A 25,180-nucleotide genomic window follows, 5' to 3' on the forward strand; every position below is an offset into this window, starting at 1 on the left:
GAGTCCAGGACTTTATCGCAGTAGACATGAGGGAAATTCACAATATTCTTCTGTTTTATTGTTGGCATTATAGCAAAACGAAACAGCTGATTGCAGCGTGACAATTCAAATGAGCATGCTCTCCAAACTATTTTGTAAAAATACATTTCGATTTCTTTGTAGGCCTATTCAAAGCAAAACCTTTGAAAGGTGAATGAATAAACATTTCATTTTACGTTATGCTGTTATTGATCATTGATCCTAACCAGTGATTCTGGAATAAAAATTTCATTAGGCTATTTAGTTTGAAAACATATTTGTTTTGAAAAAAACGGGAGTAATAATTAATTATTGTTATTATTAATATGTTGAATATGACATTGATTAATAACATTCAGATTGGAATATTAATTCCAAGGCAATCCTTGTATTATTTTGCTTGAACATTTTTGCATGAAAATCTCTCCTGCAATCAACAATAATCACTGGTAGCCTACAGTTCAATAATGAAAAACGCGTTTCCAAAATATCTCTTAATTTCGATATCTGAATTCAATCAGGTGCTTATTGCTGCATTTTGAATTATTAAAATAGAAAATTATATATCTTTTTTCGATATCTGAATTCAAGAAGGATCTTATTGCGTGCATTTCAAATGAATCACGAGTCGAAACCAAAATCGAGTCGGACAAAAATACAATGACTTTTTTCTCCAAATTCCGTTCTGATGAATGAAACTGCACCACCTCAGTATAAAAAAACCCTGCATACCTTCACAAACGCCAACTAACAATTAAATAGAAAGAGTCCACTTTCCGCTCCTTCTATTGCAATTTACAAAAGCAATATCTGGTCCGACTGAAAGATTCCACGGATGCGTGGGGTGGTGAAGGAGCGGGGGGTGTGTGGGTGAATGTCGAGCTGTGATTGGTGGATAGGGTGAGCTAAGCTCCGCCCCCGCACGCCAACTCGTGCGCAAGGCCCCTGGTTGAGGCTCAGTTGACTTGGACCTGGTGGCTGTGTCATATGTCTTGTAGATTTACGGTTGTTCGGCTCAATATCACGGCATGAAGACTGCTGTTTTTGTTTTCTATGGGACAATACACTGAAAATCGACGTAACACAACACTGTGTTGGAGATTACTTTATCTGCAAGACATATGTCTTATTTCCTGAAAGGCTACCAGTGATTAGTAGTGAATACTCGAAGAATAAATTATACTCTTCCAACAACAATAATCCGAAGTTTGCTACGAAAACTGTCCACTCGCTTTCTTCTATCCTCCAAAGTTTATCGCTTCTGAAATTCATCTTATTCGACTGACTGTGTTATCAGTGGAACTACAAGACATTCTCACTTAAAATGCAAAGTTCTATATCTGCAAGACTTAAAATTAGCTGAATCTCTCCAGAATTTCCAAAGTTTTAACCCATCCAACGTTTACCAACACTACGGACTGCAATATTCATTCAAAGTTCTTTGACAGTGAAATTTAAAAACCTCACGCTCCGCGTCATTTGACCAGTTTGAATTGCTATTAACCCTATCAATCACCATAAAACCTACTATCCTTTGTAATGTCAACAAAAAAAAAACATATGACATAATTATGTGAATTTATTTTCGTGCAGCTCTAATTTGAACAGCTATCAACAGTGGGGCACAAACTGTTTGTATTTCATACTTTAGTCAATGTCACAAACATCGAGAAACTCACAAATGCAACCTGCAGATCTGTTTTGAATTGCTCCGAACAGAAGAGAGATCCAAGTTATTTGTTCATCCAGTCGACATTGACAGAAATCGAGCAAGTGTGTGATATCAGCTGCTGCAGCTGCATCATTGTTTTGAGCTGCAGTCGCAAGCACAAGCCTCACCATTCTGTCACCGCTTCAGCTGCGGCATTCCCCAGCCGCCATGCTCAACAATTTGAGCCTAATCGGATCAGGTGAGTGATTCCATTTCTAAATATTCCATTCAGGCTCTTCAATTAATACTGACTGATAGGTCTAGTAATAGTATAGTTGTCAATATCTGAGAATAGCTGTAAACATTTTGCTTCTGTGCTAGTGAGAAAGATTCTTAATGATTCATTTTGGGTGTCGCGGCACTTCATTAATTTAAGATTTTTTATTCATATATGAAGAAAACGCCTGTAGGTAGTATATTTTTTCTGATAGTAGGTCTACACATGCATATTACTTGCATATATATATTATGACACTATAATATGATAAAGTCGTAAATATTGAAGATTTCATCATTAATATTGTTGATTCATTTTGAGAGTAAACATAATATTATTATGAAGGCATTTTCCAGTTAAATCATACTTTGGTATACCTGCTTTGCTTATAAATTCAGTGCTAACAATAGGCCTACACACAGATAACAGAATATTATCATCTTTAGCACTGTTATAGTATCACTATGTTGGAATTACTATGAATAATAAATAATATTAAAAAAAAACATCAAAACTAAAAGTCAACATAAGAAGGATGTTGTGGGGAAACATGTATCTCAATGGAATGCTAATAAAAAAACATGCATATTATATTAGATTCCATCAATATCATTGTGCTATTGATATTGATAGTAAAAATTGAATATAATGTGCCACTTTGGATAATTTATCAAAATAACAATGACTTGTGCATTATTCTGATAGTGGTCAATTACGTTATTGGAGTCCAAATAATTGATTCTGAGAAAGAATTGAATCAACCTGTGAGAGAATTATCTAGATCTAGGAAACATAATGTCAAATTCAATGATGACCTGTAAGAGATGGATAACATATAACATCATCATACATGCATCAGACACGCATCATACATGCATTACACATGCATCATACATCCATCTTGCGTATGTCATCTTGACAATAAACATTATATTATTGAGGCCCTTCCAAGGAACACTACTTGCTGCCTAGATGCGATTCTGTTCCTTGTAAACCTTCCTTCCTCAGCTTTCATTGCATTGTTTCATTAGTAGCTTGTTCCACTTTTCCAGTAGTAAACATTAATACTAGTAGTTTTGCGAACAGTAGACCTCGCTCATGAATACAACTTTCAAATAAATGAGAAGGGCCATTATGGAAATACAGTAAATTGTGAAGATTTAGCAATGTCATTTATTATTTTTTCCATTGAAAATGCTACTTATAAATTTCTTTCGAGGAAGTACCTTCACATCGTACCCATATTTACAATAATTACCTATATTACAACTTTTTTAATAATTAATTATAAAATATTAGTCAACTGACAGAAAAATTGAATATGCAGTAGGCAATTTAGACGATGAATCGTCTCACAGACGATAGTGAGACAGAAAATGATTCTAAATAAGATGGGTTTGTTGGTGTCAATGACAGGAGTTTGCTGTCAAACCCATCTTATTTAGAATCATTTTTCGTCTCACCATCGTCTGTGAAACAATTTATCGTCTAAATTGCCTACTGCATATTCCATTTTTCCGTCAGTTGACCGATTTCTTATAATTAATTATCAGAAAAGTTGAAATATATGTTAATATTGTAAATATGGAGAATATATAATGGTACCTCCTTGATAAGTCCGGTGTCCCTGGAAACAGTGTCTCTAGCACTTTCAATGAAGAAGATAATAGATGACATGGCTAAATCTTCACAGTACTGGCCCTTCTCATTACATTAAAAGTTGTATTCATGAGCGATGTCTACTGTTCGCAGAACTACTATATTATGTGTTAGATGCACACATACAGGGTGGGTGAAAAGTCCGAGAACGGCTTAATATCTCATACACAAAGGATGGTGGGTGTGATTGAGGATCCTACTTAAATTGAAAATACTACTCCACTATGACTTCAAAAATCTGGTCCGCCATCTTGGATCTGCCATATTGAATGCAACTTTATTTTTTAAATAGGAAGGTAGTCATGCGATACATGATTTCGATACAAATTTCAAGAAAAACGTAATGGTGAAAACCGCACATAGATATCTTGAACCGTTCAGAAGATATTAACATTATTAATCAATACTATTTAAAGCAGAAAGGAGAGAAAAAAGTATGAGAACGGCTTAGTATCTCATAAAAGATTGTGATTCCAAGGTGGGTGTGATTGGGGATCCCTCTCAAATTTAAAATACTACTTTACTATGACTTCAAAAATCTGGTCCGCCATCTTGGATCCGCAATATTGAATGCAACTTTATTTTTTTTAATGGGAAGGTTGTCATACGATACATGAAAAATGAATGGTGAGAACCGCACATCGATATCTTAAACCGTTCAGAAGATATCCACATTATTAATCAATACCACTTATGTACAGTAGGCTATTACATTTCTGATATGCATGATATTGATTAATAATGTGAATATCTTCTGAAAGGTTTGAGATATCGATGTGTAGTTTTCACCAATCATTTTTCTTAAAATTTCGTATAGAAATCATGTATTGCATAACCACCTTCCTATTTTAAAAAATAAAGTTGCATTGAATATGGCGATTCCAAGAAGGCGGACCAGATTTTTGAAGTCATAGTAAAGTAGTATTTTCAAATTGAGTAGGATCCCCAATCAAACCCACCGTCAAATAACCATTGTGTATGAGATATTAAGCCGTTCTCAGACTTTTCACCCACTCTGTATAATCTCATTTGCCTTAAAAGCTGCTCGCTCTTTTCTCTAATAATACAACTGTTTCTCAGTGGAACCTAATTTAATGTTTCATTCGATTACGTTGTTAGGAATTATTATAAATTTACGGAAGATTCAATGAAGGAGCAGGGATAGGCACCCCGCAATACATCACAACAAACTCATCTATCTAGCATTACACTTTATTTTGTATTCATCATAGGATCACACCCCTCTCAGAATAATATTCGATTATACAACAATACTGGAAGATTTTCACAGGATGCATTGTTTTTTTTCAATTATAAGATAATACAGGAGTAATTTTATTTGAAGATGAACTACATACTCAACCCAAACTGAATATTCAGAAGCACATTGGGAATTCGCGAATTTGCTAATTTCCACGTTGTTTTGACGGGAAAATGTATTTTTATTCTTATGGCTTCGTTTGGCAGAGATATCCTTTTGGATCATGTGGCTGCCGATGTCACTTCCTGTGTGTGAGTAAGCATTACAGATTATATTGGATTGGAGTACAATCAATAGAGATCCCCACTCTCACCTCCTGAATGAAACTTTTTATGATTTTATAAAGTTAAATTTTGATAAAAAAAAACATTTCTAAACACACATATTGCATTAAAAATAACAAAAAAATTCACCGATAATATTTCAGAATAATATCACACAACATATTAATACATCAAGTTTTATACATTAAGTTTTTTGAGCTTTAGTGGACAAAAGAACTCAGGTTGATTCCAAAACTAAGGATACATATAGAATGATCTAGTTCAAACGGATTGTTTTAGACTCAAATCATATCAATCACAAGACTCAAAATCTTGATGAGAAGTAGGCAGTGTATTGGCGATGTTTCCATATTCATGAGGACGGACAGTAATGTAGAATTATGCCAAATTTTATGATAAATTTGTAATCTGAAAGATGAGTGAGTTGTAGTATTGTGGGTTGTATGCATGCATATGCAATCATAGGCGAATAAAAAAAAATTGAAAGCTTAAAAGAGTCAATAACGCCAATGTAGCCGGGAGACATTGCTGTGTCCGGCCTGGGAAATCTGAGCTTCAAATTGAAAATTCAAAATCCACTCAACACCCAATGCACAATAAACACTTTGAGGTTGGAATATATTCGTGATCCTCATTCTGAAATTTCTTCATCAAAAATTCACTTTTATTGTCGGTTAATTTATTGCGAGATGGTGATTTGGTTGCACGTACGACTATTGGATTTAACCGCCGTAAAACAACGGTATAGCCCTGTTGACAAGTGTCATTCCTGGCATCGGTTTTGTTATTTTATTGCGGTTGGATTTAGTAGGAGTAGAATGAGGTAAAATGTGAATCGGGCTGTAGAATTATCTAATAACTGGTAATTCAGTCATCCTCTGATCTATGAAGTCTATTCTCTTGGAAGTCAGTGATTCAGTAATAGAAGCTTCTCTTCTGTGGTGAGATTCACTTCAAACAGCATTCATTCAACATCAATTGAACCAATACTGGCAGTTCAATTTGAATCTAAACCTATTAGTCTATGGTTGAGCATTGTGCCCATTAAAGCTGGGTTACAATGAGAGAGATCATCCTTTATATACCAATCACCTGATCCATGATCCATTGATTCATGGATCCAAGATCCATTTTGATTCAAGATCAAATGCGCATCATATCACTACCTCCATAAACAGGTAGTGTTTACGGAGGTAGTGATTAACTTCAACTTAATTTGTGGTTTGGGCCCACTTCTTAAACTTGCCAATTCCAAACTCTGATTGTAATATCGATACTCTGAAAGATAACATGTGTATTATTTGCAAGTGATATTCTATTTCAGCTTTTATGAAATGGCCTTGGAATGGAAATAATGGTCTTGTTTGATCTATTGCAGTTAAGTTAAAAAAAATATTTCATTCATTCATTTATTAATATTCATAGTAACCCAATTGATAAGCAAGAGATGGTATAGATTTGAACCTCCAAGTTATTTGATTCGAACCACACTTGAACTCTCTTATTTTTATTTCACGCTTTAGCTTTGATTCAATAACTTTATGTATTCAATACATTTTTATTGGTAAATCCATAGCTATGGAACGATTTATCTGTTCAATGAATGATACATGGCATGATCCCAACTCGGCCACCTTCGTAAACAAATTTGTGCCGGTTGCACAAAAGTCGATTAAATTTCAATCGTGATTGATCCCACGAGAACCGTCTTATCAGAGAAGCCGTCTTATCAAAAAGGCCTTCTCCGATTGGTTCTCGAGAAATTGATCACGGTTAAAATTCAACCGGCTTTTGTGCAACCGGGCCTTATTGTGGTAACCATGGTAACCAACTTGGTTGTTACTTCCATGCTGCTTGTTGTGAGGTTATTTGCTACGGTCCTGACATCTTTTGGCTGATGTCTCAAAAACAAGATGGCTGACACCAGATAAGGGCTAGCAATGCTAAATATAGTGCAAATTTGAAAAGTTTATTTATAAATGAAATCTGCTTTATTTTTAAAATACTGGTGACCTACATTTTATTTTTGTAACTTTATTTTTCGATTTAAACAGAAAATTTGATCCATTCCGTGTCATTCCGAAAATTTGACATATTTATCCATTCCATAAATATTTAATAATGATTCAATAAGTTTATGGAGCGTTCTAGAAACGCATTTCTCATGTTTATCGATTCAATAAAGTTATTGAATGAATGAACAGTTCATGGAACGACTGAGAAACCGGAATTAGTCCATATATATAAATGAATGTCTGTTTGTGTGTTACTTTGTTTGTTCCCTATAGACTTAAAAACTACTTGACAGAACGGCATGAAACTTTCGGAATATGTGTGAATATTGGGGATGGCTTCTGACTAGAAATTTTTATAGGGGGCTAATAATAATTACTTATTAATCAATTTTACAGACCTATGTTTTCGAAATTGTCCGCCGAGCGGCTACCGAAGAACGGGAAGATGATAATGATTCAAGATCATGTTGTTATAATATGATTTAGCATCTAAAGTTACCAGTTTTAATGAACAGATAAATTGTGTACTGGTAGTTATACGGTAGTTTGGAGTTGTAGTTTATATGATTGGTACAAGCTGTAGATAATGATTCCGTAGAAGACCAATAATTACCACTCCTCTATCATTGAGAAACTGGGAAATGTTTGAAAAAATGATTCGCCTCATGAGAGAGAGTTGTTCATATTGCATTCATTAAACTTACTGAATAATTTAAAATTATTTTCTAATTTAGCTTAGCTTTCATTCATCCTGAAATGGAAGATGGAATTATGTGTGATTCATCGTATATAGCATATCTCCTGGACCATCTATTGACAATCAACAACTATGAACGCATTAAATTCATCTTTGAAACACTGATTTCACGTATCTATTTTTTCTCAATTCAACACTTTACTGATAAATATTACTACCAATTGATTGAGGAGAATATGTTTTCGGAATAATAAATGCTGCATGACTAAGCACATGAAAAGTCCGTATTTAGATGTAAATGGAAATATTGATTGCCAGATAAATTTAATGATTCACAAAATAAAGTTAAGTGTGACATAAGATACATTGTTCGATGTTCGCCGGGCAAGCTAGTATTCAATGAGATAGGAAACATAATGTAATCAAATCCAAATTGATTGAAGCAATTTATCAACTGAGCAATGGATTAACAAGTGGATCCCTACAAAAAGCGGGTGAATAGAAACCATCTTTTCATAGCTGATCAATGCTCGTCAAAAGCAATCTCAAAAAATCATCATGCACATTCTGCTCTTGAATCTGTTTTTAATCTCGGTTACCCTCTTTCAATGAATATCTAGTTGAGAATAGAATCAAATGACAATTTTGTAAAAACAAAACTTTATCAATGACCTGTCTACATCCACTTACTCAATCGAAAAGAATTACTTACTTATTTAAATTACATTTTCTATTGTTAGTTCCTGAATGGAAACCCTTACATTGTTCTAAGTGTAAGATGAAATATCAATTACTTGTTGTTGTTTTTTTATATTGTAATAGTGATCTAGAAAGGATTCAGCCCAAAATTTTTAATTGGTTGGAGTTAGTTTATAATCTAATATTCAATACAATATTGAGTATTATACTTAGATGAGCTCAAGTGGTGGTCACTTTTAGTTCTCAGGGCAGAAGATTCTGATATAATCTTTTAACTTCCTTTAGAAGATAAGGATAGTTGTACAATGATATAACATTCTGTTCAAAACGCCATTTATTTCATCAATCATTACATTTTTTCTATTTCCATTTTTTCCAAGTTCCAATTAGTAAACTTGTATTCATGAGGAATGGATCCGTGTATCTTCAATGATAGAAAATTTCATTGATTTGATTTCCAAGAAAATGTGTTGTGACGATATTATATTCTATAAATTCAGAATTTAGAATTTCTTTAAATTCAAATTTTAAATTTTAATACATACAAATACAATATTCCGTGGAACATTTCATTCTGTTGAACTTCAAATCCTTATATTTGAACTTCAGGTGCATTTTTGACAATCAATTAATATGACATATTTATTTCAAATTGAATGATCCACAATTTGTCATGAATGAGGATAGATATTCATCCCTCTAAACAAGTCTACCCCTTCTAAACTTGAAAAATATCATTTCACCGCAACTAGATATCGAGATTCATTGGATTTATCTGCAAACAATTAATAAAGGTCGAGTATAAGATGTTTTATCTTCCAACAAACATTTATTAAATCTACTATAAATTTTATCCTAGAGTTACCACACGGTCACTTTAAACAAGCAGTTGGAATATTAGTGGTAGATTTTTAGTGGATTCATTGAGTTGGGAGATCTAACGTACCCTTGCTATAAGAACTGGTCTAGCCTTTCTAGTGATTAGTTAAGGTTTGAATCTTCCAACAGTGATATAAATCTAGTTTGATTGTCGACTAGATTTTGTTGTCGCTGAATTTCATGTATTTACACTTTCAGTAAAGAAAATTCGAGGCTAACATTTATCAAATGATAACTATTTCTGATCAGATACGATAACAAATAGTGGAGAGAGTTGTAATTTAGATATTCGTTGTGATTTAAAAGATTTATTATATCAATTTGGCCTCAGAAAATAATTTTTTCATTTCACCATATGGTTATGCTAGGACATTCCACTTCAATTGTCAGCAACCAAAATTATCACAATATATATTGCCAGTATTGAATGCGGACATTTTTACTACTATTTTCGACCTGTATTCACCCTCCAGGAGCACTAAGCATCGTTCAAGTTGATGGTGAGGAAAATGATAAGGCACTGATTTTATCAGTGGGGTAGGCTACTTGTCAAGGAAGATTCTGAAGGGAATGATCTGGGAGGGTTAATAGACAAAAGGCAATGCGAAAGTAATGATGATGGTTCATGATGAATAATAAATGAAAAAAAAATCCAGGTAATTAAAATAACAAAGAAAAAAAATTGTGTGAGAAGTGTGTGACTGAAAATAATTTGGAAATGGGCAATTTTCATAGCCTACTGACTCATTTGACAATGAAATAAATCAGGGTGCATATTATATATCTCTATGGTTCATTCAATACTAGCAGTTAACCCGTGCTTCATTGGGGAAAATTTTGTGTTTCAAAATGCCATCTCTTTATGTCCAGTTAACTTTAAAAAATTTTATGATATTATATTGTTTAAAATTACGTGGATAATCTTTATAAGAAATGAAAATTCCCAGCAAAGTTAATGAGTGAGATAGTAATGGATGAAAATAATGACTAAAATCAATTACTTCAGTGGGAAAGTAAATATTTCAAATTCGAATTTTATTTATTCAGATTCACAATATTTAAAATCATAAGCAATAAATCTCAGTAAGATAAAGAATTATGAATAAAAAATCAATTGAATAAATACCAGTATGTTTTATTAGGAAAACATTTTTGAGAATTGGAAATAAAGAATTCTACTTGCTGAAAGTATACAATACTTCACGGTTGCAAGTAGGAATGGATATCAATTAATTTTATTTTCAATTCCTGAATAGGCGGAATAAAGAAAAAAAAGAAAGGAAGAAAAGACTTGCAACCAATCACTTTCACTTTCATTCACTTATTTTATTTTATTCGATTAGTGTGTAATTATTGAAGATTTTTAAGTGACACATAACCTACACATAGCTGCATTTGGACTGTTGTATAAATTGGAATTGGAACCGTTTTGGGCTTTTAAGTCTGTGGTACTTTTCTGTTAGTTGTAAAATTCTGAATGGTTGAATAAATAGATAAATAAATGACTGAAAATTCACCTCGCACACTCTCCAATAACAGCTCATATTCCTAATGCATATTGCATACCAATATTACAATATTTAAATTACGAAATATTATGAAATGAGGTCGCTTAATGGTCAGGTATGTCTATGAGCCAACGAAGAATCCTTGTTTCAAAAACAAGTTGTTTCTGTATCCTCTTGATTCCCATTGGAATTTTATTGAAAAACATAGGGCCAAGGAATACCAACGATTTCTGGAAACAAATGATATACGATTTTGGAAGTCTCAGTAAATCAGCTGTCACTTTTTTTGTTTGATAACTTTTTTTAGGGGAACGTCCCTGAACAACTTCGATATTTTGTATCCAATAATAATGTTCAACTATAATATATATTCAAGCTAAAGACCAACTTCACTCTTGAAAACAACCAACACAACTCAAAATTCTGTACAAAGCAATATTATTTTAAATAAAACCTAATTCTGTTTTAAAAACTGACACGAAAAACCGAATGACAACTACTTTCATTTGCCTTGATAAGCTATTCTATTTTGATTTAAATTGATAAGAATATTGTTTGTGAAGGTAAAACCCATTTGTTAAGTCTTCTATATTGATCAAGAATTAAATTAAAGGTTATTTTTCACATAAAAGGATACAGTATTCTGCTTTTGCACTTCCATTTGAACACTTTTGCACTAACTAATTCGTGTGGCTTTCTGCGATGAAGTCCTCTTATTCCATGCACTTTGAGTAGTTGGATTACTTACACGTTCACATATTGATGAAGTGTTCCTCATGTTTTTCTGCAAATCTTTGGATTTCACTGATGACTGTCGCCACTCCCAGGTCGCGGTGGAGAACAGAGTTCCTGATGTACCAAAGAGCGTCTACACAACTTCTGAGTACTTTATTCTGGAAGCGTTGGATGATATTGGATGGTCGGGTGCAGCCCCAGATTGAATTCCATAGGTCCACACCGGCTTGAGAATCTGCTTGTAGAAAAGCAATTTGTAATAATTTGACAACTTCGATGTCCTCCCAAGTAGCCAGTACATTTTCTTGAATTTTTTGCCAAGTTGTTCTCTTTTCTTCTTCACATGCTCCTTCCACCTAAGCTTGGCATCCAGCGTCATGCCTAGATACTTTGCAGTGTTGGAGTAGGGTGAAATATTCCCATTGAGTGTTAAGGGGATGTATTGAATTCTTTTGTTTGTAAAGTTGACTTGAACCGACTTTGCTTCATTCAATTTTATAAGCCAGTGCTTTGACCAAGCATTGATTCTGTTGACTACCATCTGCAATTTCTCTGTAGACACTTCAGCAGTTTCACCAACTGATAAAACTGCTGAGTCATCAGCAAATGTTGCTACAGTTACGTTTTTGGGTTGAGGTATATCAGATGTGTAGAGGAGGTACAAGAGGGGACCTAGCACACTTCCTTGGGAAACTCCAGCCCTGACTCTGAGAGATGAAATGCATCATCTTGTTTCATTCTGAAATAACGATATGAAGATATGATTTCAGTATCAGACTGTATTCTGTTGGTAAGAACTGGTTCATTTTGTAGCACAATCCCGAATGCTATACTTTGACAAAAACCTGTGCTACGTCAAGGAAAATTGCAGAGCAAACTTTCTTTTCCTCCAAAAAGAAAGTATTTTCGATAATATTTGTTATTCTGTGCACCTGATCTATTGTGCTATGTTGATCTCTACATCCGAAATGATATTAATCAATTAATTACGGGTTGGTATTAATTCATCATCGTCCACATAAGGCTTCAATCTTTTCAGTAAAAGTTTCTCAAATAGTTTTGATATTACTTGCAGTAGTGAAATTGGCCTATACGAGGGTACATTACGTGGTGGCTTTCCAGGCTTTGGTATCATGATGACATCGGCTACCTTCCAGAAACTTGGCACATATTTCAATCGAAATGAAGCATTGAAGAGGTGGCATAGCTTCACAGTTGCTTTTCTTGGGAGCTCCTGTAGAATCTCTCCAGATATCAAGTCGAAACCTGGCGTTTTCTTTCTGATCAAATTTTTAATTTCATATTCTATCCCCCCTTGGCGATGTTGGAGTGATGACTACAGTTCCAAGATGATGAGAATTTTCATCTATAATTGTTTCCTCATGAAGTGAGAAAACCGTTTCCAGATGATCAGCAAACAAATCGGCTTTCTCTTTATTGCTCCTAGTCCAGCAATCTTGATTCTTCCTTATCGGTGTAACTTGTTTAAGAGGTCTCTTCAGTTTCCTGGTTGATCTACATGATAGAAATTTGTTATAGAATCATTGGTAACTCTTCTAAGTATTTATTGATATCATGTTTTTTTACATCCTGTATCATCTTTCTCTGTTTTTTAGAAATTCTATTAAATTCTGTTTTAATTCTTGGGTTTCTTGTTAATTGCCATGATCTTCTTCTTTTTTCTATCAACTCTCTTACCGCTACAGGTTAGCAATTATCTTTGAAAATCCTGCTTTGAACTGGTGGTGTATTTTCCCAGGCACATTGTTGGATATTGATTACTAGTAGTTCAGAGAACAATAGAATTTGCTACACTCACTAAAATCACTATTGACACACGCCCGCCTATTCACACACAAACACACATACAAATTGGATTTAGAGTATGATGATATAAATGCAATAGGATCGGTGGAGGACGCTGAGAAATAAAAGTTCTTTGAGCTAGGATGCATGGCTGAAGAGATAAGAAATCTGAAACTTGAAATTTGGGACTTTTGGATGGGGGGGGAATTATCGAATTATATTTTTTCAAAATTTTGTACATGTGATACATGAAATAAGACCAGCTTGGAGCGCTGAAGAATAAAGGTCCTCTACACTTTTGAGCTCGGAAGCACGGTTGAAAAGATAAAAAATCTGAAACTTGGATTGGGAATTGTAAAAAAAAATCGAATTCCAAAAATTAGAAAATGTTTAACATATATTACATGAAATAATACCGCTTTGAAGAGCTGAGAAGAATGATCCCAATTTGAACCTGATCTGATGAAGAATTATTTGTTTAATTATGTGTTAGGTTGTTTTTTAGGCACTTATTAAGTGCCGCCATCTTGAAACGGGGATGAATTAAAAAATTTGAATACAAACGTTTCTGCGCCTTGTTTCAAAGTACTTGTATACCAAATCTTATCCAAATCGAACCATAACTGCGAATGTAACTGTGGTACAAACAAACAGACAAACGCCGATTGACTTGAAACATAGAATTCGCTTCGCTCATTCAACAAACTCCTGGACTTCACTTTCTTGTTCATCTATAGTTTGCGGAGATGTGTTCAAGTCTATTTCAGAGTCTACATATTTTTAAATGTTTCTAAATCTGTGTACCTGTTGATGAGTCTGGGTGGCATTTCGTTCTTAACAGCTGCAATGTGCATTGTCAAAACTATTGGCGAAGGGTAAGAGTTAATTCTTCTTCGACTTCAACAAAGTTTGGTGAAATATTTTCTGTGGTGAAAAAAGGACGAAGGAGTGAGTCAATTTTGTCGTTCAACGAGCTTGGCCTGTAAAAAGGTTTAAAGAATATGTGTTCAAAATAATTTGAAGCTGATTGATCAATTCTTTCTAAATTGTTTGTAGAACATACAAACAGAAGGACAACGACTTCGGCCTTCAAGTAAAAAGTGAGAACTCTCTAATGCATGTTCAGTTATAGGTTACCCACCCCAAAATCATGTTTTAAAATGAGTTTTCAGTACGTAAAGGAGTGTTTTACGATCAGTTATAGAAAAAAAGCTATTCCAAAATTTGAACGGTATAATAAAACATAATAGTTATGAAAAATATTATGGGAAATTCTTCAAATTGAAATTTTACCCCAGTTTCTGTTGTTTCACGAAATGCTGATTTGAACCTCTTTCACTTGATTGATCAATATTCTTTCTGAAGTTTTTGTAGAACATTCAAACAGACTGACAATCATGGATTATCAAATCGATCAGTACAGAGCTTTCTCTTTGCTGATGACATCAATATCTGTCTCAGGTCTGATTCATATGAAATATTGAGAAACGAACTAAAATATATTTCTGACACTGTTTTAGATTGGTGTACTGCTAATGTTTTATGTATTAATTAATGACGACAAAATACAAGATTTAGAAATAGATTATTCAAGGATACTACAGAGGCTGTAAGTCATTCTGTGAATTTTCTATGTTTCATGATTGATGAGAGTTTAGATTCATTGTAAATTACAGCAATTCTCCCCATACAACAAATTCTGTCTCTTGAAAGTAAATCACAGTAAATTTATTCTTCATTCTTGAGAATATCAATACTATATAAGAGTTACTCGTAGCTCAATATCCAATCACAAAGCTCTCTAGTCGAACCCTCTTTCCACTTCAATTCGAAATGTCTTGCCAAACCAGTGAAAGCATCAATCCTAGTTTGAAGTCTCCATCCCTCCATCATGTCAAGCGCCTTCCTACCTATCCTTACAACGACAAACATGTATCAACAAGCTCGCATCCCTATGTCCATGTCCAGTATACAGAGTGTACCAGAACTACAGACCCTTCATGTTTACAAGCAGCTGGTCAGTGCCCTTTAAGGGGTTAACGCCCTATAGTTTAATAACCCTTAGTTTAGTAACCCTTGCCTGGACCCCTCCTAGTGCTTGTAGTAACACAGTCCCCCTATTTACATTGGGATTCATGTAGACCACTGGGCTAGCATATGTGTTGAATGGTTGTCGGTGCTTTTTACAATAATTATGCACTTGTCATATTGTCATAGAGGTCATATCATGTCTAGGATAGGGTGGAATACCCTTACATATATTCAGACATTTCACAAGTGATATAGAAATGTTGAATATTACTCAAAACTGTTAGGAGTAATTGATTTTTTGTTTAACAGACCTACACGGTTTCACCATAACTGATATGCATGCATTCGTCATATGAGTTATGAGATCTTCCTGGAGGACATTGTTGATGAGATAGCAGTTTCTGGTGGTATACATTTGAAACAAGCGTCATTGGACAGTATATTATTTCCTCAGCCTACAGCTTGTAAGCAACTAATTGATTACAACGAATATGTTTTCAATGTTTGTGATTTATTACTTTTTCCATGCCTATGCCTATATCAATATGCCTATATATTTTTTCGGTTTTTGCCAAGGTTGATGTCCACATTAGCCTCAGACTCCCAAACTTATCCGTGGGTAATTATTTAGACTGACAATGATGAGAGATGAGTTGAATTTCAAGTCTGCTCTTTATAAGGAGAGTCAAAATATAAATTTTGTGCTTGTTTGAGAATGAAAGTGATGATTCATAACACCTTATAATTTCTAAAATATGAATAAAATTTATACTCATTTTATTGAATATGCATAACGTGAGCTGATATAACTTAAGTCATTACTTTCATACTCACATAAGCGCAAACTTTATGTTTCATCTTTCCGTTTGATGATGAACAGACAATTGAGCTTTTAGTGGGTTGCCGGTTACAACCATCGAAGAACGATTTTTAAACTCATAGAAGATTATATTTAGAGGACAAGAGAAGTCGGCTCTTCAACTCTTACAATGGAAGTATCAGGCACATGAATAATACCCAAGCAAAAACTCATCAAAGCGACCACGGAGCCAACCGCTTCCTTTATGAAATTTGATATTGTTGAATCTTCTTCAAATGTGAATAATTGAAGTTTTTAATCATTTTTCAGGCTACTACGACGGCATGGTGTGTTCGGGCGGTGGTGGCGGGGGCGGGGGTCACAAAGACTGCGACGAACTGAAATCATCACGGCCGGGTCACGGTCTCGGCCACGGTCACGGTCACGGTCACGGACCACCGACGGCAGCAGACCTCAAGGTGCACCATCACGCCGACCTGAAGGCGGAGCATCTGCACAGTCACCACAGTCCCGGGGGCGGTGGACGTCTCATTGGAGGCGGCGGTTTTGAACCGCCTTCACTGCCGCCTCCACCCGGGAGTGGTTTGGACGACTCAAAACCGTCAAAACAAAAGCGGCACAGAACGAGGTTTACACCTGCACAACTCAACGAGCTTGAACGATGTTTTTCGAAAACGCACTATCCAGACATCTTCATGCGGGAGGAGATCGCTATGCGAATCGGCTTGACTGAATCCAGGGTGCAGGTAAGCCTCTCTTCAAACCAGTATACTCTACTAATATTCAAAAAAGCTCTACTTACTCATCTTTGAGAAGCTCCACTGGTCCTTTTTCATGAATTTTCAGTTCTGGATGATAGGGGTTGGATGGAATATCATAGAATGGTCTTTCATTTGATGACATTACTGTCCAAACTTAGGCTCGTAGCCTCATCTGTAGATGCATCCTTCAAATACATCGAAGAATAAATGGAGATGTACATGAAGATAAATAGATATATGATCATAAAGTACCCTGATCTTCCTGGTTCAAAATGTATGTATGCTCTGAGAAGTGGGGAATGTATCAATCTTAAAAAGTAGCCTTATCTTTAGATGCAACTTCAAGTACATCAAGAACAAATGACTGAAGTGATGTTGCAATTTTTCTGTACGCTTTAAACAGTGGAATATAGTTGACAACTTGAATAGTGATGCATCAGCCTTGTATGGAAATTAATAAATTTCTAGATAACAACAATCTTAGATTATTATTCATAAAATTTATAAATTCAGTGCTACTTTTTTTATTTATAAAATAGAATTATAGTACCCTTTGAAAATAATAGAATAATAGATTAAGAATACAAGTTATAACAACCTAGCTTCAGTGTTCATACCATCGTCGGGATATAAAAGTTAATTTCAAATCTATTTATTTTATTAATATTGAAATTCATTTTGAAACCTTAAAATGGTGTGAACAAAGGGTGCTATGATTCTTTTTATAAATTATTATTCATATTTATTATTTTCAATGAGATTATAACTCCCAAATCAGAAATTATTAAATGTGTTAATCTGAAAACCGATTTCACAGAAGAATTGATTTTCAAGTTGGTACTCCAATTAATTTGAGAAATCTATTATTCTACTGAAAGTTACCTGCAAGTAAACCAATAACAGATTGATCAAGTGAAAACTATTTTTCATCCATTTCGTCGAAGTAAATGCATTCCAAGGTCATTGGGACAGAAGGCAACTGAATTGTTAATAAGGAGGAAGCCGTTTGGGAGATAGTTTCGTTTCGAATGTGGCCATAAACGTGTAGTGACTATCCTGACGACGATCTCCGGCTATTTTAGTCTATTAGGCAAACTGAGCTGGTAGCGGCATACCTCCAATAAACTAAATGACCGCCTGACCATCCTGTGGCCTATATGGGTGGTCACTGCTTCACTCCGGGCTTCTATCAGATAGTAACATTGCCTACTACTGTATATGAGTACTCAACTACTTTCCATGTTTTAACTATATCTCTATTATCATGCTGCATGTGTATTCATGTATCATGTAACTATAAAATGTATGCTGTTATTGTAGGCTTACTACTGTACAGTATAGTAGTTGATAAATTTAATTGGAATCATATCAAGGATATCGACAGGGAGCTTGCAATGTTACAATACGTTCATTTGTTCTGGTACAGAAAACTATGTAATCATTTATGTTGTCTGGAACATAAAAATTGTCTGTGTGGGCCTGAATATAATCTCCTTTTCATAAACGTAGTTTTCTAAGCGTAGTTTGAAAATCCAAAGTTTACCAAGAGATACTTGGAAGAGCATCTGATTTCTACCTGCACCTCTATCATTTGCATAGGTTCAGAGACACAATGTTCCCTTTAGTATGCTGAGTCCAGAATATTATTATTAGATCTGTGATGATTAGGAGTACCTTTTCATTCACGAAGTAATCAAGTTAATCCCCACGGAACAGGAAAATTTCCTTTTCGAATGCTATTTTGAAACATCCGAATAGCCACAGCAGAAAGTACAAACTTCAAAGTTTGGTTGGTCGAAAAGTACTTGGTCGAAAAATCAAAGAATTACAAATATCTTATTGAATAATTATACAATACAAATACAGTATCAATAAATTCTCACAAGCATTGACAAATACAGAGCAAATTTGTTATGCATTTACAAATATCACAGTTACATCCGAGATGTGTATTTTATTTCGAAATCCACTTGAAAGCATTGATCAATACAAAAAATCTCATTCTGCTGCATTCATGCGGCGGAAGGAACCAAATTTAGAGTTTGAAAAAAGTGTTGAATACATTTGAGAACAAAAAGAGAAGAAATGATAATGAAGAAGAGGAGAGAAGAAGAACATACTGAGGAGACAAAAAAGTAGAAGATGAGTACAAGAACGACCGCCCAACTTTTGGAAATAATAATTGTTTAAGCATACAGTCAAAAAAGTATTCTTGAGGTATATATATATAAAAAACATATACACAATACTAATGTATGCAGACACCGTCCGTAACCAGAGGTGCCAGATTCGAGCCAAACTGTAAAACCAACCAACTCTTCACTCACTTGCTTTGTTCTCAACTCAGGTCTACATCTAGCAACGTAAATTTTGAGATACTTGAACAGAGGTGTGTCCTCCACCCAAACAACTAACAACTATTCCTCTACCCAAAAGCTTTTCAAAACGTTTTGATACACTAATAGAATATTTAAAAGCTGGAGTGGAATTCACAAATAGGTGGACTAGTACTTGTGTGAACTCGATTTGAGAACAAAACAAAGGGTCATTTTATCATAAGATATGATCGAATTTATTGAAATGTGTTACATTTCGAGTTTAAATCAACTGCCGATCGATAATTTATTTTAGCTTAAATGTGCAATCGTCCCAAATGTAGGCTACTGGAGAGTATTAGAACTGGGGACTAGACAGGGGTTGAAACCGCATCATATTTCAAGTAATCATATTATGTAATCTTTATCATATTTTTGTTAGTAAAAACCATAATTTTATAGCGAAAATTTGTGTGCAGTATCTTACTCGATTGAGGAAATAACTGAGGGATTCCTTTCCAGTGTTGCTATTTCTGGTCAATTGAATGAGTAGACCAGTTTCCTCAAAACAGTCGCTCAATATTTCAAAAGATTTGATAGACATTACAGCTATTGTGGAAAGCTTCATGTATTTCGAACTCTTTTATAGGATGAGATTCGATGCCATGTCTGCTATCGTGTATACTAAGCATTAAAAAAAATTATATTCACTTCAACGAAGAAGTCATACTAATTCAAACTGGTCCAACAAATCATTTTGAATAATTTTTTAGTTCAAGGGATTTGGGGATCCCAATATCTTACAATTTCGTACTCCTCACCTACAAATAATCTATTATGTTAGCAGAGAGGTCGGAGATGGTATGGTAGAGATATGTCGTAAGGTGTTAGGTTGAGGGGGGAGGGGTTGGGGGTGAGTGAGGGGATTAGCTTCCCCCATTTGGTGGAAACTTCTTGAGCAACGCGACGCTATTCATGGCTGAGCTATTCAAGTCCCCATTAAGCCAGAGCAGCTTAACAATAAGACTTGATTATTGAATAAGTTTTCTCTTCCTCCCAGAATTATCTTCTCAGCTGCCTTGTCTTGGTTGAATTAGGCCCTTCTTCCTCTCTCAACAAATCACAAACATTCTGATTTAGAAGATCTGAATCTCTCCTGAAAGGGAAGAAAATGTACCTTTTTATTGTATAGCTGAATTCCTTGAAAAACAATAATAATTGCTTAGTGTCCTGTTATATGAATGTATGTGTATGTTTATATATATATACTTTGTAGTACCTATTTGTTGATTTCTGTATTCGAGCACTTTTAGTTAAGTTATTATTATGTTGTGGTCAATAGTCACAGCTCATGCTAAGCAGTGATATTTAACTTTTATTAGTGTGTTATATTTTGTGTATTGCCGTTTTCTTTTATTTCATGAATGTTACGGCAATAACATTATTTTTATTCATTTATTTTATGACGTCTTGAATTTGAAAAGTGTTTTATAAATTACCATCAAATTTCACCAAACTCAATCTTGAATAAAATTATTCGCGGAATACGATTTTTTTATTTTCAGTTTTCATTCACTATTTGACAATGCTCTATGATTCTTCATTAGAATCGAATACTCAACCCTTGAAATCACTTCAATAGAACTACTGTATGTAAATTTCATGTCTACATTGCTGTTAATTATAGAGTCTATAATCAGATTGATTATAGTCTCTATACTGCAAACTATAAAGCCATGAACTCTAGTTTCACAACTAACCAGGTATTTCGTAGCCTACATAAAATAGTAGAACCAATATGTTAATGTGATTAGTTATTATAATTAAGATTTTGTAATTATTACAACTAGTCCCATACAACACCGCTGGCTTTGTTTGAGTTAGTTTCGGCCTTATTTACTCACATATACACTTCACCTTATAACTAGCTTTTTAGCAGAAACAGTTTTGTCAATATTCTGAGAGATTGCCCAACCATCTACTTCACTCATAAATAAATTATCTATTCATCAATATAATAATTTTATATCATATAGATATGACTGTGTGAGAACATTAGCCCTAACCCAAAACCACAAATAAATTCATTAGACTCAGTTACTGATATTCTCAAAAGTAGCAATAGAATATGATGCTCACTTAAAGCTGCAGACTATAGCGTGGGTAATGGGAATGGTGATGATGTATGAGTGAACCTTCATCTCTAGTTTCAGTTTACATAATATCGAGAGCGATTTTCAAATTTATAACCGATATCTAGTGGATACGGTTCCTTAAGTGATCACTCTGAAGTAAATTCGCTTTATTGTGAGCTAAGATGCCAGTGATATAGCCAGTATACATTGTTGTCAGCATGAATAAAGCAATCAATCAATAAACTATCTGAGCAATAAGATACGATGCTATCAGAATTAAAGTGAAGAAGCATGCACATATAATTCAACTTTTTGAGTGATGGGATATCAGAATTACCACAGAACCAATTATACTCTTCAATTTGGACAATCGGTCTTCCCTGACCTTACACAGTAATAGAAATCAATCAATTGAGCATTTCATTATTAAATTATATTACCATTAGATAACAAACAAACTTATTTCCATATTATCATTGTCGTCTCCTAGCGCTATACCAAACTCAACATGTTATCTTAAGGCTGTGAAAAGGCTAAAAATAAACTTTTTCGATTTTTATATCATCAAGCTATCAAAATGAAAAAGTTTTCTCAGGAAAACATTTTTTTTCGATCATTAGTTTTTGAGATATGAGCGCTGGAAGTTTGAATTTTTGGGACCGAAAATTTCAAATTCGATGAGATATAAATCCATGAGATTTAGAGGATGGATTCTTCATGGTATTGTTTATCTAGTAAAACAAAAATTTTCTGAAAATATCAATTTTTGAAAATGTTATTCAATTTACCAAAAATAACTCAACTGAAGGTTATTTTTAGTAAATTAAATAGCCATCTTAAAAATTGATATTTTCAGGAATTTTATGTTTTACTAGATCAACAATACCATGAAGAATCCATCCTCTAAATCTAATGGATTTATATCTTACCGAATTTGAAATGTTCTGTCCCAAAAATTTAATCTTTAGGTGCTCATATCTCAGAAAGTAATGATCAGAAAAAAAATTTTTCCTGAGAAAACTTTTTCATTTTGATAGCTTGATGATATACAAATCGAAAAACTTTGAAAAATATCACGAATAGAGAGTTTATTTTTAGCCTTTGCACAGCCTTAACAGTCAATCTCCGTGTCTGCGGTCCTAGATTTATATTTGTCTCAACTGAGCTTTGTCACCAAGTGCAGCTTATATGGAGAGGACTCGAAAAGACTTGGATAGACTTTTCACAAGGTGTGAATATGTTGGTGAAAAAGTGGAATGTAGAAAATGGAAGGAAGGTAAACCAGAATGACTGCAGCACGCTAGAAGGTGTTTGCTCTCCCTCGTTTCTTTCTCGCTCTCTCACTCTTTCTTTTTCATTTTCTCTCTCTCTCTCTCTCACTTGCTCTCTCGTTCTCCCAGCCTTCTGCTGAAGGGATTTCCACCTTGATTGCACTTTACGAGGTGCACGCCGATAAAAACAAGAGCGGCGAACCCTTCTTAGCACTTTCCTATCTTTCAGCCCTTCTTCTCAACTTTCTCGGCCCTCTTTCTTAATTTCTCTGTTACTCTCTTTCACTCTTTCTCCCTTTTTTTTACTCCATCTCTATCTCTTTTTCTCCAAATCTCCTTCTTATTTCCCTGAACTTTGATCCCCCGCTTTTTCCCTATCTAACCATCTTCAAGCTGCTCTCTGCATATCGTCTGTGGAAGTTGATTCTCCCACTTTTTCTTCTTATTTATCATTGAATTTTGGATTTCCTTCTTTATCTCTACTCCTTATCCCTCTGCTTCATCATGGGAAAAGCCAACTCTTCCTCTGTTTATTCTTGATTAACATCGCATTTTAGATTCCCTCGTTCATCTGTATTCCTATGTTTTGTCGACTACTAGGCTCTTCATCTACTCAGCTTAGTACATGTCCTGGATTGGAAATGAAGAATGCCTGCCAAATCAATAAGATGATACCTGAAAGTACTAAAAAAACTACTGTATTTCCATAGTTTCTTGTAGGCTTCAGTAAAGTAACAGATAACAAATCAAAATTTAGAAAAAATTCCTTCTATTGTTTCAATTTCGATTATACAGTCGTCTTCTCACAACTCCGGAGACAATTCCTTCCAGTGTTCATTGATACAATATGTTCTTCAAGTGCTGATGGAAACTTTACGATACTGAGATTGTAGTTCATCAAATAAACGACAGTCGCGTTTTTATAGCCTTAGGCTACGTCGGCCTTTTCCCGAAACGACGTGACGTACTTTGAAATGATGCTGCAGTCACTACTTCTGCAGATGATGTTCTGCCACGTTACAAGAATACACAAATACAGCAACAAGTCTATCGTTTCTATGAGTTTATTTTACCGTAAGTCTTCTCATCTGAGTGAGATGCAATGGTTTCAGGCGGTTTGTATTGATGGAAGTAAAATTTGTTGATAGTAGATAAATTTTCATCCCTACTCAATTGAAATTATTGCAAGTTGATGAATTTTTCCATGGTGGCTTGAAAACGATTCAAGGATTCAATAATATTTGTTGACAATGGGCTTAATCCTGTAGAGTTATACCTCCCAAAGTGTTTGGATTGTAATGAATAAATATGTAAGTGAATAAATGTTCAGAAAATACTTCATTCATAGTGAAAGCAATCTTTATGAAAGAGCATGAGTTAGAACATAGACCAACTTCAATAAATGATTGGAAAACACGAGAAATTGAGAACAGTATTATTTGAATTGGGTATCTTACGGTATTTGTTCAATCAAATAACAATTCTCAATTGTCACTAAGAAATCGTGATACCTTTTGGAACACAACACTAGAGATATGTATAAAAACCATGCTACGAATCGTTTTTCATCAAAGTTTGACAAATTCTGTATAGAACATATTATATTGATCTCTACACATCGAATTTTTGGAGAGGTGCATATGGAACCAAGTGGACAAGAATCCAAGAAGTCGTACTTTCAACATAAATTTGGTTCTTGACGAGAATTTTGTGGATTCAAATGACATGGATGTTAATGTGCTTACATTATTTGTTTGCAGTGAATGAGTATCAGAACTTTCTTTTTCATGCATCATTTCTTCGAAAACTTCTCGCGCTTTTCATGAGGATGAAACTTTATTAAAACGAGGGTGAGAATGTTTGAGTCTGTGTTGAGGGTGGTAGGGGGTGAAAGAAGGAAGTCGCAGTACAAGAGGGGGTCGGTATATGAGGGGGGGGGGTAAGTAAGAAGGAAAGTGAACATGGAACAGCCATTCCGTTATAAATGTGCTTCTGTTGTACGGCTGATTAAACTGACTCTTTATTAAAATACACAGAGGATGAAAAATTGAAAATCTCGCTGGAGGAGTCAACAGCATCGTCTTCCCGCGTTTTCTTCACTGTGAGATTTCAATGAGGCTTTCTTAGGGATCATGGAATTGAGAGAGACATTGCTTGAAGTTAATCTCTGAGCTATACCTTCCAATAGGATCGTTCTAGTCTGTTAATGATGAGTCAATATGCATGCTTTTTTCAATGAAGTACTATAGTTTCAAATTAATGTTTTCACCGACATAATGTTTTCTTCAACTTTTCATCTTCAGACAACAGTAGAGTGTTGTGTTGCAGTACAACGGTATGATTTTATTCACTTCAAAA

At 34.4% G+C, this 25,180-nt stretch overlaps 1 protein-coding gene across 1 annotated transcript in view; it reads left to right on the forward strand.

The window, feature by feature from the left end:
- Window positions 1-974: 974 nt before the first annotated feature.
- LOC111043730 (homeobox protein orthopedia) overlaps window positions 975-25,180 on the forward strand; it is a 65,338-nt gene continuing 41,132 nt past the window's right edge. Inside the window, exons 1-2 of the mRNA XM_039422351.1 lie at window positions 975-1,928; window positions 16,650-17,086. Coding sequence (XP_039278285.1) covers window positions 1,898-1,928; window positions 16,650-17,086 — 468 coding nt within the window. The 5' untranslated portion in view covers window positions 975-1,897. The remainder of the gene's footprint in view (window positions 1,929-16,649; window positions 17,087-25,180) is intronic.

Source organism: Nilaparvata lugens, chromosome 2 (assembly GCF_014356525.2).
Source record: "Nilaparvata lugens isolate BPH chromosome 2, ASM1435652v1, whole genome shotgun sequence".
Classification (NCBI taxonomy): Eukaryota; Metazoa; Arthropoda; class Insecta; order Hemiptera; family Delphacidae; genus Nilaparvata; species Nilaparvata lugens.